Raw genomic sequence first — 17,803 nt, forward strand, 5'->3', positions numbered from 1 at the left:
CAGAGTCCACAGAGTTCCCCCTTTACATCAGAGTCCACAGAGTTCCCCCAAACAGGTGACAACCCTAAACACCACCCCCCCTCCCTTATCAGGTAAGCTTACAGCACAGCTACTATAGGTGGGTGGTGGTCACACAGCAATATACAGTAGGCGCCTGCATTCTGCAACCTGTACACAGCACACGCCTGCATTATGTCCCCTGTACGTCGCACACACCTGCATTCTGTCCCCTGTACGTAGCACACGCCTAAATTCTGTCCCCTGTACGTAGCACACACCTGCATTCTGTAACCTGTACTGTATATAGCACACGCCTGCATTCTGCAATCTGTACAAAGCACACGTCTGCATTCTGCAACCTGTACATAGCACACGCCTCCATTCTGCAATCTGTACATAGCACACGCCTGCATTCTGCAACCTGTACATAGCCCACGCTTGCATTCTGCAAACTGTACAAAGCACACCCCTAGGGCTGGGGAAATAGGAATCGAGTTGCAAGGGCAAATCAATTCAGATTTTGACCGAATCGCGAAATAATAATAAATTTAAAAAAATTCCATAGGACCGGCGCTCCGCGGACTAGGCCGAAGCCGCGGCCTCGCCTAAAAAATTCTGCCCGCAGCTCGCCGTGATTCTGGGAAAAGGCCGGATGCCGCAGACTAGGCCGAAGCCGCCTCGCGGCCTTTTCCCAGGATCGCAGTGAGCTGCTAGCAGGATTTTTTAGGCGAGGTGCGGCCTTTTCTCAGGATCGCGGCGGACTAGGCCGAAGCCGCGGCCTCGCTTAAAAACTCCTGCCGGCGTGGTGTCCATCAGGAAAAAAAAAACTTGATTCGAATCGTGAATCAAGTTTTTTTTTATTTTTTTTTATCGATGATTTTTTTGGCCCAAATATGCCCAGCCCTACACACGCCTGCATTCTGAAACCTGTACATAGCACACGCCTGCATTATGCAACCTGTACATAGCACAAGCCTGCATTCTGCAACCTGTACATAGCACACGTCTGCATTTTGTCCCCTGTAAATAGCACATGCCTGCATTCTGCACCCCCCCTTCCCTCCTTATCAGGTCAGCTACACTATACCTGGGTGGTGGTGGACACAGCAACTTCCCCCCCCCACTTCTCTGTCACACCAGCACAGTCAGGATGGCAGGGCAGACGCACTCCTCCAGCCTCTTCTCACAACCCACACACCCCCTATCACCAGCTGACCTCAGGCTCTCAACTTCAGCTGGGGAGGTCCGGAATCCGGAAGATGGTGTGGACACAGTGTGTAACAGCAGCCGCCCCCACGCTGAATGATGACACACTTAGCTCTGCTGCTCAGCAGTGGTGGGTGGAGCTAGCAGGGGAAAACAGAAACCAGACCATACTATTTCGGCCGCAGCGCTGGGGGTGTTTTAGCTGACAAAAAACTACTAAACAGAGCAGTCAGAGCCAGGGATGCCCTCAGGATTCTGTCAGACAGTGTCACCCGACCTGGGTGAAAAGCGCACCCCCATAGCAATGCCACCCAGCCATTATTGTTTGATTGGCCACTGGCAAAGTCGGCTGTCATTGAGGCAACTTGAGGTCGCATTGTAAGTCGCTCCAAGTCGCGCTGAAGTCATCTCGCAAAGTCGCGCTGGAAGTCGTGTTGCCCCTGTGTGAACTGGCACTGAAAGGGCTAAGCGAAGTAATGATGTTACAGTAAAAATTTATGTAGCGCCCCCTTATTTTCAGTATGGGCACTACGCTAAAGTGAGTGGGGAATGGGAGAGTTATTTTGCTCCCATTCCCAATTTGCTAAATTGGGACTTCTGTCATTCCAGAAAGGTCCACTGGGTCAGTCTGTGCTCCAGGGATGCGGTACCATCCCTGGCCAGCAGTTGGCACCAGAGGGGTTCTGGCAGAGTACGTTTTCCCCAGCAGCCAATTAGAGGAGTTTTTCCCTCACAGGGCATGCTGGTGGAAGGTATATCTGTGACAGGTGTCATGTGCTAAGCAAGCTTTTCGTGGGGTCCCGGTTTCAGGTGCGGCATCCACCTTCAGGGTGCGCGCATCCATGGACCCCAACAACGCGGCCCACCAGGCCAGAATTGAAGGCTACACAAAACCTCATCCGGAGGTAAAAAGGGACTCCAGTGACTTACTGGGTCCCCGGTTCGATTGAGAGGATCCCAGTCTGGGTGCCGTTCGATTGGGGGGTCGGCTTGAGGAGAACCCAGAGGCAGATTGTCCAACAGGGCTTGAACGAACCAATCGGGGATCTGGTGACCGAAATGCTGACAGGTACACTTTGCTGTCATCTGGTGACCTATGCTAAAACCTACTGGGAGGATTCGCTCAATTCATCCATTTAGCTCACCTAAAGTAATTGGCCTGTGGCAGAGGCCCTAGAGCCAGGTCTATGAGAGAGATCTGTTTCTCCCAGCAAATCTAAAGTGACACCACAGCTGCCAGGCTTCTGAGAGGGGTCTGTCCAGGGGCACTTCACCTACTCAGAAAGAGTGGCGACAAATGATAATTCGATACTACTGAGAGCAGGACTGCTCGGTTCATATACAGGTCTGATATCGCAAGGTTCTCCCTTTTCTCCTCATCAACCTTTTCTTCCCATTTTAAGTTGATGTTGGCCGAGTTGGCCAGGAAATAAAGCATTGGAAAACCCTTTATTCACTGTCTGGACCTTCGCTCACTGCTTTGTTCTCCAACTACACCCATACGCCACATTAAGGTAACTCAATATGCCGATCCCAATAACAAATCAGCGGCTCCTTCGGGGGTAGTGCTACATGTATTACAGGTACAAAATCTGTGATGCCAGAATACAGTTTTGCTGACTCTGTCCATGCTGAAATTGTACTATTCAGTTACCCCCACTTACAGCTTTAAGGTACTGTATCTGTATCATTCAGGTACTGTATCATTCATGGAAAGGATTGGTATTTTACCATGTTTCCCTTGAATTTACACAAAAAAAGAGGTACTTCTCCTGTATTGTATGCTTCTTTTTTGTTTTTGTTTTATTGGTTCACGTTCCCCATGGCAGTGCCCGGCTATTATCGTTGACGATCCTTGGCCAGAGTTTATTTTCAAGATTCGCTCCCCAATAGACTTCAATGGGGGTGTCAGTTTAAGCTTGCAATAATCTTATTTTATGGTGGGTTTGATGAACTCCCGATGAATTGAACCCAGCCACATTCACTCATCTCTACTGTAGCCTCTTTGCAGTCACTACCTATGTACATTCATCCATTTTAACAACTGCTACAGATAATTTCTCATGCCTAAGCAATGTGCAAAGCTGCCAACAGTTAGGAGAGTGTGGTAACTAAGGAAATTACCTTTTTAGTGATTACGTGTGCAAGTATTTCAAATGTGATGGTTAGTCTAAGGTTAAGTTAAGATTGGATGCAGTGGTTTTAGATCAACACTTTTCAACTTCTCTTTTGCTGTAAAGCCCCGTACACACGAGGAGACATGCCCGATGAAAACGGTCCGCGGACCGTTTTCATCGGACATGTCTCCTGGGAGCTTTTGGTCTGATGTGTGTACACACCACCAGACCAAAATCTCCGCGGACAGAGAACGCGGTGACGTAGAAGACACCAACGTTCTCAAACACGTAAGTGCAATGCTTCCACGCATGCGTCGAATCAATTTGACGCATGCGTGGGATTTCGGGACGCTGGTTACACGTCATAACCAGCGGACATGTCTGATTAGGTGTACTAACCATCGGACATGTCCGAAGGACATGTTTCCAGCGGACAAGTTTCTTAGCATGCTAAGAAACTTTTGTCCGCTGGAAACCTGTCCGCTAGGCCGGAAACCTGTCCGCTAGGCCGTACACACGGTCGGACATGTCTGCGGAAACTGGTCCGCGGACCAGTTTCAGCGGACATGTTCGGTCGTGTGTACAAGGCCTTAAACCACTGTGCTGAGAATTATCTGGCATCTGTTTTTATTGCCAAAAAGAGACATCCTGTTTGAGGATCATGAGTTCCTGCACACTGCACTCGATAGGCAGTACACTCTTCCGTCAGCTGCCTTTACATGATACAGGAGGAGGACTCAGCAAGTCAGCAAGAACAATGTTATGTGTAGTCAGGGGCCGACTGACCATTCGGGCACTGCCCGAGGGCCCCATGCCACTAGGGGGCCCCATCAGGGTTGCCAGCCTCAGTAAAACCAGGGACAGTATGTAAAAACACTTTACTGATTCTTCAACACCCAAATACTTTGGTTCAAATTACCCCCAGGTTTTTACTGCCTCAGCCAAATCTAAACACTGAGGTGTATTAATAGCTTTCCATCGATCCACACCTTTTTCCCCATTTGCAGAAATCAAGGATCCAGAAGGCCGTTACCTTATACTCACGGGTCATCTATGTGACATCCCAATTACAGTAGTCTCTTAATACGCTCCAAATAAGAGACCGACATCATTTCTCTCCCATTTACTTCACATATCAAGAGTGTACCTTGTTTGTGAGTGTCTATTACTTGGAGATACAAACCAAACACTATGGCCCAGATTCACATACAAACACCTATCTTTAGGTGGGCGTAGCGTATCTCAGATACACTACGCCGCCGTAACTTAGAGTGCGTAAGCCCGCCTAATTCAAACTAGGCTGTTAGGGGGCGTGTTGTATGTAAATGTTTTGTGACCCCACGTAAATGACGCTTTTTACGAACGGCACATGCGCGCGCATGCTCAGTATCACGTCGAATTTTCAAAGTAAATTACGCCCGCTCAATGCTTAGTCGACGTGAACGTAACCTGCGCAAAGCCCCATTCACGGACGACTTACGCAAACGACGTAAAATACGACGCTGTTCGTACGTTTCCGACGTCCATACCTAACATGACTTACCCCTGCTTTATGAGGGGTAACTTTACGCCGGTCCGACGCCTTACGTAAACTACGTATCTTGATACGCCGGGCGCGCGTACGTTTGTGAATCGGCGTATCTAGCTAATTAGCATATTCGATGCGGAAATATACGGAAGCGCCACCTAGTGGCCAGCGTAAATATGCACCCTAAGATACGACGGCGTAGGAGACATACGCCGCTCGTATCTAGGCAACTGTGAGGCGTATCTGATTCTATGAATCAGGCGCCGAGTTGCGATGGCCCGCACTCAGAGTTACGACGGCGTATCTGGAGATACGCCGTCGTAACTCCTTTGTGAATCCGGGCCTATATCCTTACCTTGATAAATCCCCAACTCCAGCTACGTCTAATTCTCAATCCAAATCTTTCCAAAGACTCCCCCTACAATATTCATTAATAGACTCATGGCGTGAAATTAACCCAACCAGACGTCAATTCTCATTTTACTCCCACCCGCATAGATCATTCTCACGCATTGACCATATATTAATTTCTATGAGAATGTCCCCAGAATTAATAGCCTCATATATTAAACTGTATACTTGGACTGACCATTGTGCTACCTTTACCTCGCTAATCCCCAAAAAAACATGACCCCACCTGGCATATTAATGACTCATTGCTGTCTCTGCCGTCAAATTCTGCTGAATTAGAAATTGCTATAAAAGAATACATTGGCAACAATAAATCTCCAGACACATCTCCAATAACATTATGGGAAGCACACAAGCCTGTTCTTAGAGGTTATTGTATACGCCAAGCATCATATATTAAAAAAAAGAAGCAAAAACTACAGCGAGAACTAGAAAATTAGTTTAATAAATGCCATAGTATTTTTCAATCTAACCCTACTCCAACCACAAAGTCACAACTAGATAAAGCTAGCTTAAAACTTGACCTCTTCTTATCAGAATCAGTAGACAAAACACTACGTAAATCTAAACAAAAAATGTATTTTAAAGCAAATAAACCAGGTACCTCCTTGCCCGAGCACTCAAAAAACGAAATACCCCTTTTAAACCAATTAGACAAAAAATCTCTCAAGATAGATACACAAGTAATCCTGTAAAAATATTATACACCTTCCATAAACATCTCACCTCTCTCTATAAAAAAGAAGGATCTTTTGACCAATCCAACGCAGAATCATTTTTCTCACAATTAAATCTCCCAACTCTATCTCAGACACAGGGGCGGACTGACCATTGGGGCTCTCGGGCACTGCCTGAGGGCCCCATGCCACTAGGGGGCCCCATCAGGGTTGCCAGGCTCAATGTTTTTTTTACATCTGTTCCTGATATGTCTGAAACCGACATGCTTTTGATGTGAAAATCCAGAGATTTTAACTGCCCTGCCTCTGCACTGCCTCCTGGCATGGTGGCCATCTGTAAGCCCGGGGGCCCCATAGTCTTCTATTGCCCGGGGGCCCCATGAGTTGTCAGTCCGCCCCTGCTCAGTCAGACACAATACGACAGGCTTGAAAATCCCATTACCCCTAGTAAAAATGAACTGGTAATCAAATCCCTCAAACCAAACAAACATCCAGGACCTGACGGGTTCTTAGCCCTCTACTACAAAAAAATTCTCCCATGTATTAGCTCCCATGCTGACAGAAGCATTCAACTCCCTTCTCAACAATCAATCTTTTAGATCAGAAACCCTTACAGCAATAATAACAGTGATCCCTAAACCTCAGTCAGATGACTCAGCCTGTGCAAATTATACGCCAATATCTTTATTCAATTTAGACATAAAACTACTAGCGAAAGTTATGGCATTTAGGCTGAATAATATAATTGGTTCCCTAATCAACAAAGATCAAGTAGGTTTTATCCCTTTGCGCCAAGCTTCAGATAATGTCCGTAGAACAGCACTATTGATCCAAGCAGCTAAAACTAGACGAATACCTACATGCCTTGTATCACTAGACATCAAAAAAGCTTTTGACACCGTATCATGGTCATATTTACATTTCGTTCTACAAAAATTGGGTTTTGGCCCCCACTTTCTAAGCTGGGTTTCATCATTATATAATAAACCCAAAGTTTATGTTAAATACGCAGGATACAAATCTGACATGTTTGATATCAATAGAGGTACACGCCAGGGATGTCCTCTCTCCCCACTCCTATTTGTCCTATTAATTAAACCCCTTGCCAAATCCATTCGTGCAGATCCCTCAATCAAAGGTATAGAATTAGCAGGTCATCAACATAAGCGTTGCTTATTTGCTGATGACATCTTATTTTTTATGACTTCCCCACATATTACTGCCCCTAATCTTATCAACAAATTAGACCAATTTGCCCCACTATTATGAAAAATTACTAATTATCTAAAACAATGGTCTACTCTCCCAATATCATGGATAGGCAAAATAAATGTCATAAAAATGACTATACTTCCAAAAATATTATACCTTTTTAGTGTTTTACCCATTCCAATACCCTCATACTTCTTGAGAAATCTTCAACGCAAAAAACAAGCATTTATATGGAACTCTCTAAAATCCTGCTTACCCTCACACACTCTATATCTCCCAAAATTGAAAGATAGACTAGGCTTTCCCAATTTTACCACCTATTTCAATACTGCACAAATAGCGAATATCCCCAAATATCATACAAAACATGAAATCCCTCTTTGGGTAGCAATTGAAACAATTGATAGAAACCCAACATCCTTACCTAATCTAATATGGTCTACCTCTTCTGACCATAAAATAATGAAAAATAAAATAACCAAACATACAATTACCATTTGGGATACATTTAAAATAACCAAAGGTTTGCAATCTCCACATACACCTTTAATATCATTTATCAGAAACCCCACATTTTACCCAGCCCACATATACCCTAATACTTTAAAAAAAATTGACTTCTGCTGGCCTAACACAATTAGCTGATTTTTTTTAACATTAACCTCATTCAAAACATTCCCTGAAATATGTGAACATCACAAACTCCCGGCTTCTGAACTCTTTCGCTACTTACAAATCAAAAACATTTTTGAACCTTATTTACATGATAATAATCAATAATATGTCACAATTCGAACGTTTATGTAAACAAGACCCTCATACCAAAGGTCTTATTTCAATGTTATATAATCATCTGATCACTACTTCTGACTCAAAGCTACCTTCATATGTGGAAAAATGGGAGAAAGAACTTGGAACTAAAATCGACATTTCCGACTGGAATAAAGTCTGGACCAATACAAAAATGTCTTCTCAAAATATAATATCTTTGGAAACAAACTATAAAATAATCATGCACTGGTACTCGGTTCCTGTTAAAATTGCAAAATATGCTCCTTAATGCTCCACATTCTGTTTTCGTGGCTGTGGTGGTCTGGGAACGCACTTACATACATTCTGGGATTGTCCGATTGCAAAAAAGTTCTGCAATTAAATTTTCCTCATGTTATCCAAAATATTTAAGATAGCTATCATTCCAGACACGACTATTGCGCTTTTAAATATAAAACCAGTTTATATTTCTTATACTCTATTTAGACTCTTTCTCCAGATTACCACAGCCGCAAAGCAAACCATTGCCAAAGCTTGGAAAACCAATACATAAATGATCTCTGAAGCTAAAAATAGAATAAAACAAGCAATGATCCTTTCCAAATCAGAAGCCATAACCAACGATACTATACAAAATTTTTTAAGAAAATATGGAATCCTTGGATGACGTATTTTCTTCCTATGATCCCTGAGAATTCCCTATTAAGACCTTGATATACTATAATACTATAATATTATACAACAATATGAGTGGAAACAAGTACTAAACATGAACATTTTTCTTCTGTACTAACTTAATAACATTCTTACAATATAGATGCTCCGGAGAACTTTCTTCCCCTAGAATCTTTTCTCTCTTTCTTACCTTCATTCTTTCCCTTTTACTATTACTGTGTCCTTTTTGTCTATTTCCCTATATTTTTTGTATTACCATATTTAAATGGTAATGTATTATGCATAAATACTATATTTAGTTGTTACTTACAATAATTATACATTTTTTAACTTTTTATTGAATTAGTTGATTTCCAATTAGCTTTCTTTCCATAGTGACTATATATTAATTGAATATGCCTGGAACTAAGTGTATGAGCACATATTTACATATTACATTTTTCAATTGTTTATATTAACCTTAACATTTCATTTTCGAGTTGATTACCTGTTTATGTAAAATATCTAATCTTTAGATATGTATAATTCCATCCAATTTATTATCATATACTTAACTAATATTACCATTTGTTGTAACTATTTATTACGAATTGTAACTGTCTTTGGTATTTAATATTCAATAAACAAAACTGACAAGAAAAAGTATCATTCGCTTCCACCATTTCCATCGGCTGCTAGTACAAATTTAAATACTAAGTAAAACTAACATCTACCACTGAATAGCAACTTTCTAGATACTGTATGTTTTCTACTGTATATGTTGGGAAATGACCCGACAAATGTTAGTGTTCTGTATAGTTATTATAAAGATGTCAATGTATATGAGTTGTGTTTTCACAGGCTAGTAAAAAAGAAAAGTTCCAGCAGGTACAGTCAATGATGTGTGATTTGATGGAATGGCGTTCACAGCTTCTCTCTGGTACCTTGCCTAAAGATGAACTGAAAGAACTAAAACAAAAAGTTACTTCAAAAATCGACTATGGTAACAAGTATGTTGTTTGTAGTATTTCCTTCTCTTCTAATTTTAGTGAATGGCCGCAAGTCTTTTTAATTTCCCTTTCGCTGAAAAGTTTTATCCCTATTGTGGGGTCACCAGTACGGTATTTGTACATTGAAATCAAGCGTCTCCTCTCCAGAGTGAACAAGAACGTAGTGCGTGTAACCTTTTCTCATAACTAAGGCCCTCCAGTCCCTTTATTAGCTTTGTTGCCCTTTTCTTGACTCTCTCCAGTTCCAGCACATCCTTCCTGAGAACTGGTGCCCAGAACTGGACGGCATGCTCCAGATGCATTAATAAGTAGCTATATGTGTCAGGTAACCTGTGGCCAGGTGACAAGTGGATGCACCACAGGGTAGTGAACCCTATAGCCGACTGCTGCGATCAGAGAGGAAGCATGAACCCAAGATCGCCCAGGGTGTGGAGTCTAAGACCCAGCTTTTTGTTCACCAGAGCCTCTAGTGGTGAGGATGGCCTTCGCCGCATCTGGATCCAGGTCGCGACCCCTGGGATCCCATAGGTCACGCTCTGCAGAGAGAGAGGGGAAGCAGCAAGCAGGACAAACGGTAGTGATGGATAAGCCGAGGTCACGGCAACAGGCAGACTAGGGTAACCGAGGGACAGGCAAAAGGTCAAGGGCACAGGCAAACAGGAGAAGTCAGGGACGAGCCAAAAACGGTACACAGGAAGGTAATCGTAGCACACTGCAGACAGGAACTTGATCAAACAACACTGTTGAACAGCACTGCAGGCCTGTTGTGCAATAGATAATATAGACTTCCTGGGATGGCCTGGGTGGGGTCATACAGGAAGGAGAGGAATAAGAAGGTAACCAGAACAGGTCAGGCCTCTAATAGACAGATGGAAACAGGTAAGCTGCCAGACTATTGCATATCCATGACAATATGCTTGACTTCCTTTGTTACTCTATCATGTTTACAGCTGTACAGGAGATACCATACCAAAAATAACCTTTTCAGCTGAACATCTATCCAAACTGTTGTACATGCCAATAGATTTTTGATAATACTCTTGTTGTCCAGCCACCATTCTTGTGCTATTAACAGTAAGGAGTGTAACATTTTTTCCAGGTTTCCTGCCACTGTCCATTATCTGCCTGTTCTTTAGACTGCTGTTGAGTACTCTATCTCCATGTGTGATGACCTTTATGAGCTCACTTTACCATATGTAAGCCCACTTTAGCACCTACTTTATCAGCAACCATGGGCACCCTCTCAACAATTTGGAACAAGTTTTTATAAATTAATTATTATAACTCTGCATAGCACCATACAAGTAATTAATTTATAAACTTGTGTTGAATGTGTTTTTGTCTCTGTCCCTATTTAGGAGATTTTACATAACTTCCTGTCCTGACAGAAAGAGAAGTAAAATCTCCTCATAGGGACAAAGATAGAAATAAAGACCTGAAAGAAACTTTAACCTTTTAGTGCTTTATCCAAAGTTCGCTTTCATAGGCTTGAACACTAGTGTTTGGTGCGCCAAAAATGTGTTTATGTGGGAATCGTGATCTAGGAAGTTACTCTGTGCCTGCATGTCATATATGATTATCCCCTTTTTATATTCGTGTTTTTGCTTTTGCTTACCATAGTGAACAGCAACCTAATGTGTATTGTTTGATCTACACCAGGGATATGCAATTAGCGGACTTCCAGCTGTTGCAGAACTACAAATACCATGTGGCATAGCAAGACTCTGACAGCCACAAGCAGGACACCCAGAGGCAGAGGCATGATTGGACTTGTAGTTTTGCAACAGCTGGAGGTCCGCTAATTGCAAATCCCTGATCTACACGATCATACAGTGTTTGTTTGTTTCTCACACACATTATAATTACAGAATTCTTGAACTTGATCTGATTGTCCGAGATGAAGATGGAAATATTCTAGATCCAGACAAAACAAGTGTGATCAGCTTGTTTGATGCCCACAAAGCAGCTACAGAGAAAATAACAGAGCGCATAAAAGAAGAAATGGTAACTAAACACATTCTTTATTTCTTAATCATACATTAATGGACACAAGATGAAGTATTTAGGCACATTCAGCAGTGCAGAGACAGAAAACACCCAGTTTAGATGCAGAGAAACAAGAATATATTGGGGTAGATTCACGTAGGGAGTGCGTATTTGTGTGCGGGCGTAACGTATCCTATTTACGCTACGCCTCTGCAACTTTGACAGGCAAGTGCATTATTCAAAAAGCACTTGCTCCGTAAGTTGTGGCGGCGTAGCGTAAATTGGCTGGCGTAAGCCTGCCTAATTCAAATCTGTAAGATGTGGGCGTGTTTTATGCAAAATCATCGTGACCCCTTGTAAATGACGGCGCATGTGCCGTCCGTGAAAGTATCCCAGTGTGCATGCTCCAAATTAACCGCAAAAAGCCAATGCTTTCGACGTGAACATAAATTACGCCCAGCCCTATTCGCGAACGACTTACGCAAACGACGTAATCGACGGAAAATTTGACGCTGGCCCGACGTCCATACTTAACATTGGCTGCGTCTCATATAGCAGGGGTAACTTTACGCCGGAAAAAGCCTTACGTAAATGGTGTATCTGTACGGCGACGGCCGGGCGTACGTTCGTGAATAGGCGTATCTAGCTGATTTACATATTCTAGGCGTAAATCAGCATACACGCCCCTAGCGGCCAGCGTAAATATTCAGTTAAGATACGACGGCGTAGGAGACTTACGCTGGTCGTATCTTAGACAAATTCTGGCGTATCTGATTCTTTGAATCAGGCGCCAAGATATGACGCCTCACACTCAGAGATACGACGGCGTATCTGGACATAAGCCGTCGTACCGTCTCCTACCTGAATCTGGCCCATTGTAACTAAAGTTCGGCAATACAGAACAGGCCCAGCAGGAAGGAAACCTGACTGGGAGCACTCACAGCATGAAACAGCGATACGTCAGTAGAAGTAGGCCTCAGGTGACAGAAGCTGGGCCTCTGAGATACAGTGACGGGATATTATGTAGAGGTCTGCTATGGTGGCATGGTTAGGGAGTAGAATTAGGGAAGTCCCCATGTTGATGAGCTGCACCAGCACCTTCCCTTTGTTTACCTTGCATAAGGTGCGAGCAACCAACCACTCCCCTGGCATTACTGATTCTTTGTGGGGTTCCACCATTACCGTGTTTCTTGTTAGCCCTGATGGGCAGAGACCAGACTACCTCTTATAGGGGGGCCAGGAGAAGTTTTTGCTTGGGGGGCCATGCGGACAACCCCCACTTGTTCAGGCTATTTTCTCCCTGCCCTCTAGGACAATTGCAGCTACAGCAAAGTTAGAGAACCAAACAATGTATCCCATCTTTTACAATGTGTGGGGGCACAGTGCCTTCCCCTCAGTGCAGGTGCGGCGTGGGGAATTCTGAGATTGGAATGCATTAGTGTCTCACTGACACTTCCCTGCACTGCTCTGCTGATGGGGAGGGACGGCAAAAGAGGCTTTGTGTGCCGATTGCGGCACCAGTGTCTGGGGTTGCCTACCCCTGATCTACGGAATATCCGACTGCCTTCTGGGGGATCAGGGAGGAATTGATTGTCCCCCACTGGAGCGAATTGGACAATGGGTCCAATAGGGTTTCTTTTGGCCTTTCTCTGTGGCATAGTGTTGTGTATATAGAGGATTTTCTATTTATTTATTTTCTCTATTGGATGAACCAGATGTGGTGTTTTTTTCATAACCTGATTAACTAAACTATATTGGCAAAAGTATTGTGATGCCTACCTTTACGCACACATGGCATCCCAGTCTTAGTCCGTAGGGTTCAGTATTGAGTTTGCCCACCCTTTGCAGCTATAACAGCTTTAACTCTTCTGGGAAGACTGTCCACAAGGTTTAGGAGTGTGTCTATGTGAATGTTTGACCATTTTTTCAAAAGCGCATTTGTGAGGTCATGCACTGATGTTGGACGAGAAAGCCTGGCTTGCAGTCTCCGCTCTAATTCATCTCAAAGGTGTTCTATCAGGTTGAGGTCAGGACTCTGTGCAGGCCAGTCATGTTCCTCCACTCCAAACTCACTCATCCATGTCTTTATGGACCTTGTTTGTGCACTGATCCAAATAATTTCGTGGAGGGGGATTATGGTGTGGGATGGTTTTTCAGGGGTTGGGCTTGGTCCATTAGTTCCAGTGAAGGGAATGCTTAAGGCATCAGCATACCAAGACATTTTGGACAATTTTGTGCTCCCAACATTGTGGGAACAGTTTAGGGGATGGCCCCTTCCTGTTCCAACATGACTGCGCACCAGTGCACAAAGCAAGGTCCATAAAGACATAGATGAGTGAGTTTGGGTGGAGGAACTAGATTGGCCTGAACAGAGCCCTACCCTCAACCCGATAGAACACCTTTGGGATGAATTAGAGCAGAGACTGCGAGCCAGGTCTTCTCAGCCAACATCAGTGCCTGACCTCACAAATGTTCTTCTGGAAGAATGATCCAACATTCCCATAGAAACACTCCTCATATAGTTGCAAAGGGTGGGCCAACTCAATATTGAACCCTATGGACTAAGACTGGGATGCCATTAAAGTTCATGTGCGTGTAAAGGCAGGCGTTCCAAAACGTTTGCCAATAGAGTAACATCACTCCAAATCAGAAGCAAAGTATGTTTTTTTTTTTTATTTAATACTTACTGTACGTAACATTTTCATTACGCAGCATCAGGTTCAACTGGTCAACATTGAGATAACGATTGCAACAGTATTTATCACCTTCGGTGGCATGATGCAAGTTCTATGTTCCCATTGTCAGGGGTGGTTAAGTGAGCAAGCCCAATTACAGGGGAAAGGCTCTCCAGGGCAAGTGCTCAAGGGGAAAGCCAAGGACTCGATCCACAGTCCTACTACTCCTTGATACTGTGTGTTCTACATTCCAACCACACCTAACTAAGCCCCAGTTGACACTATAACTCGCATGTAAATCCTACAGGAACCGCACCACATTCCTGTGCAATTCACAAATGCGATTTAGTGCGGTGTGATTTGAGCCCATTCATTTTGAATGGGCTCAAATTGCACCGCATTACACCAAAAAAGTGCAGGAACTTTTTTTTGGAGCTGCACCACAACCGCATCACATGACATTTTGTACAATGCAATCCAGTGCGGGCAAACTGCACTGCATTTGTGATCCTTTTGGGGTGTCGTTAATGTGATGTCTGTAGCGGATTACAAACACAGTGCAATTGCACTGTGGTGCGGGAAAGACACAGGGATCACTGATTTTCTCACGCCACATATGTGTGAACCTAGGATATGCTCCACACACCACTTTTATAGGGTCCTGCCAGAGAGGGCAGAGTTGAGGCATTGTTGACATTGCAAAGTCTGCATACGTTTCCATTATAAATGTTACATTTATTGCAATTCATTATATATTTATTTTGCTTTCCAGTTCAAAGATCAAAGTGACTACAGTATGCATAGCCGTATATCGTCGGCACCCACGTATGGTCTCTATGTTTTTGTACGAAATTTTGTCTGCAGAATCGGTGAAGATGCTGAACTTTTTATGTCACTGTATGATCCTCAGAAACAAACAATTATAAGGTAGGAAATATAGGTAACAGAAATCATTTTAGTTCTATATCCTGTCATGGTATTGTGCCTATGCATATCTTTTCTGAAGCCTCATAGTTGTACAATTTTCAAATGTGAGATCATCTAAGCTAAGGCACTGTGCTATTCTGACTGGTGGGCACTGTTAGATGAAATCTGAAATAAGATTTAGTGATGTCATTACTGTGCTGCTTACTGTTCTCCTTGCTGATAAATATGCAACATTTCATAGATATGCTACGGTGCTACTTGTATTCTTTTCAAACATTGAATAAGAATACTTTCTTAATTTAACCTGACTTGTTTTAATAATAATAATAATAATAATAATAATAATAATAATAATGTTTTAATAATTTGCCCCTGTTTCTCAACTTTGTAAGAAAACTGAAAATGGTTGTGTATTCCTTTCTATATCAAACTTGTCAGTTGTTGCTGTTCTGTCTCAAGGACATTCAGCTAAACCTTCTTATCCCATATTTCTTTGATCTTAGTTTATTAGAACAAGCTAGGTGAAACTACAAAATAACAGAAATAGACCTTAATAAGTACACTATTGCATACAATACAGCATACATAGCAGAAACAACGATATACAATACAAGATGAGATAGTAAAAACATACTTTTTAAGTTCTCTAAGGCCTTGTACACACGACCGAACATGTCCGCTGAAACTGGTCCGTCGGACCAGTTTCCGCGGACATGTCCGACCGTGTGTAGGGCCTACCGGACAGTTTTCCGGCCTAACGGACAGGTTTCCAGCGGACAAAAGTTTCTTAGCATGCTAAGAAACTTGTCCGCTGGAAGCCTGTCCGTCGGACATGTCCGATGGTTAGTACGACTCATCGGACATGTCCGCTTGCCCGAAATCCCGCGCATGCGTCTAATTGATTCGACGCATGCGTGGAAGCATTGACCTTCCGTGTCAGAGAATGTCGGTGTCGTCTATGTCACCGCGTTCTCTGTCCGCAGGGATTTTGGTCTGATGGTGTGTACATCAGGACATGTCTGCTCGTCTGTACAAGGCCTATGGGGTGATGGCGATATAGATTGAGCAAGACATGTCCTGCTCCCTGCAGTGTCTTCTCAAAGCATGGTGGCTGTTTACTTGCTGTGAAGATTTTACCCAGAATTCCCTGCTTACTAACAACTTCCTTAACTACAGTAGTAAATAAACAGAACTAAAGCAATACCAAAAAAGAACACTAGATGGAGCCTGCACTCCACATATGATTGTCTTATGTAAATTACAAACTTTACATGTTATTTTCACAACACATACAGATAATCAGAATATAAGTCTGGTGGACAGAACTGTTGCCAACGCTAAAGCAGATGTATAAAAGCGTTAAATCTTATAAAAATCCATTTCACTTCAGGGGCAACTCTTCCACTACAATGACTACTAGCCATTTGTGACAAAAACAGGCCACAGAAAGCCACCCCCATTCTTTCCTTCTAAGTCATGCATGTTTCGAGACACAGTACTTCAATGGCATATATAAGGTATTACTTTAGAGACTGTTATTAGTGGGAAGTAGAGAAACTGCTGTAATTACCGTAAGTGTTGGGCATAACATATAAGGATTTATGTATACAAAGTTTGCTGACAAACATCCACACAGCTCCAACAAAACTTGCCATATTCTGTGTAATATAATTATCTCCTATGATTGTAAATGATGCTCATACATCTTGTGAGGGGGGGGGGGGCGTAGTATGGCATCTTCACCCTTGGCGCTAAATTACCTTGTCCTGACACTGTCTCCTAGTTTTACAAGCTGTGGGTACAAACCACAGTCTTGGTCACAGTCTCAATTTTTTTTTACAGATTCCTCATAAGAATGTGGGTGATATTATTTTCTTTTCTACTAAGGTTCCAGCGACAAGTTTTTATCTAAAATATTTGTGCTGTACAGTGCCTTGCAAAAGTATTTTCCCCCTTGGCATTTTTCATGTTTTGTTGCCTCACAACCTGGAATTAACATGGATCGTTTGAGGATTTGCATCATTTAATTTACAGAACATGCCCACAACTTTGAAGATATTTTTTTTATTGTGAAACAAATAACAAATAGGACAAAATAACAGAAAAAGTCACTGTGCATAACTATTCACCCTCCTAAAGTCAAAACTGCTCCAGCTTCTTCAAGTTGGATGGTTTGGGCTTGTGAACAGCAATCTTTCAGTCTTACCACAGATTTTCTATTGGATTGAGGTCTGATCTTTGACTAGGCCATTCAAACACATTTACATGTTTCCCCTTAAACCACTCAAGTGTTACTTTAGCAGTTTGGGGGTCATTGTCCTGCTGGAAGGTGAACCTCCTTTCTAGCCTCAAATCACACAGAGTGGTACAGGTTTTGTTTAAAAATATCCCTGTATTTAGCATCATCCATCTTTCCCTCAACTCTGACCAGTTTCTTAGGCCCGACTGCTAAAAAAACATCCCCACAGCATGATGCTGCCACCACCATGTTTCACTGTGGGGATGGTGTTCTTTGGGTGATGTGTTGGGTTTGCGCTAGACATAGCGTTTTCTTTGATGGACAAAAAGTAAAATTTTAGTCTCATCAGACCAGAGCACCTTCCTCCATACATTTTGGGAGTCTCCCATA

General features: G+C 42.9%; 1 protein-coding gene across 3 annotated transcripts in view; it reads left to right on the forward strand.

The window, feature by feature from the left end:
* The window catches only part of DOCK2 (dedicator of cytokinesis 2), a 325,179-nt gene that overhangs the window by 64,306 nt on the left and 243,070 nt on the right, over window positions 1–17,803 (forward strand). For all 3 annotated transcript variants that reach the window (XM_040344676.1, XM_040344678.1, XM_040344677.1), the window contains exons 6-8: window positions 9,438–9,586; window positions 11,455–11,590; window positions 15,020–15,174. In XM_040344676.1, the coding sequence (XP_040200610.1) occupies window positions 9,438–9,586; window positions 11,455–11,590; window positions 15,020–15,174 (440 nt within the window). The remainder of the gene's footprint in view (window positions 1–9,437; window positions 9,587–11,454; window positions 11,591–15,019; window positions 15,175–17,803) is intronic.

Source organism: Rana temporaria, chromosome 3, assembly GCF_905171775.1.
Source record: "Rana temporaria chromosome 3, aRanTem1.1, whole genome shotgun sequence".
NCBI classification, from domain to species: Eukaryota; Metazoa; Chordata; class Amphibia; order Anura; family Ranidae; genus Rana; species Rana temporaria.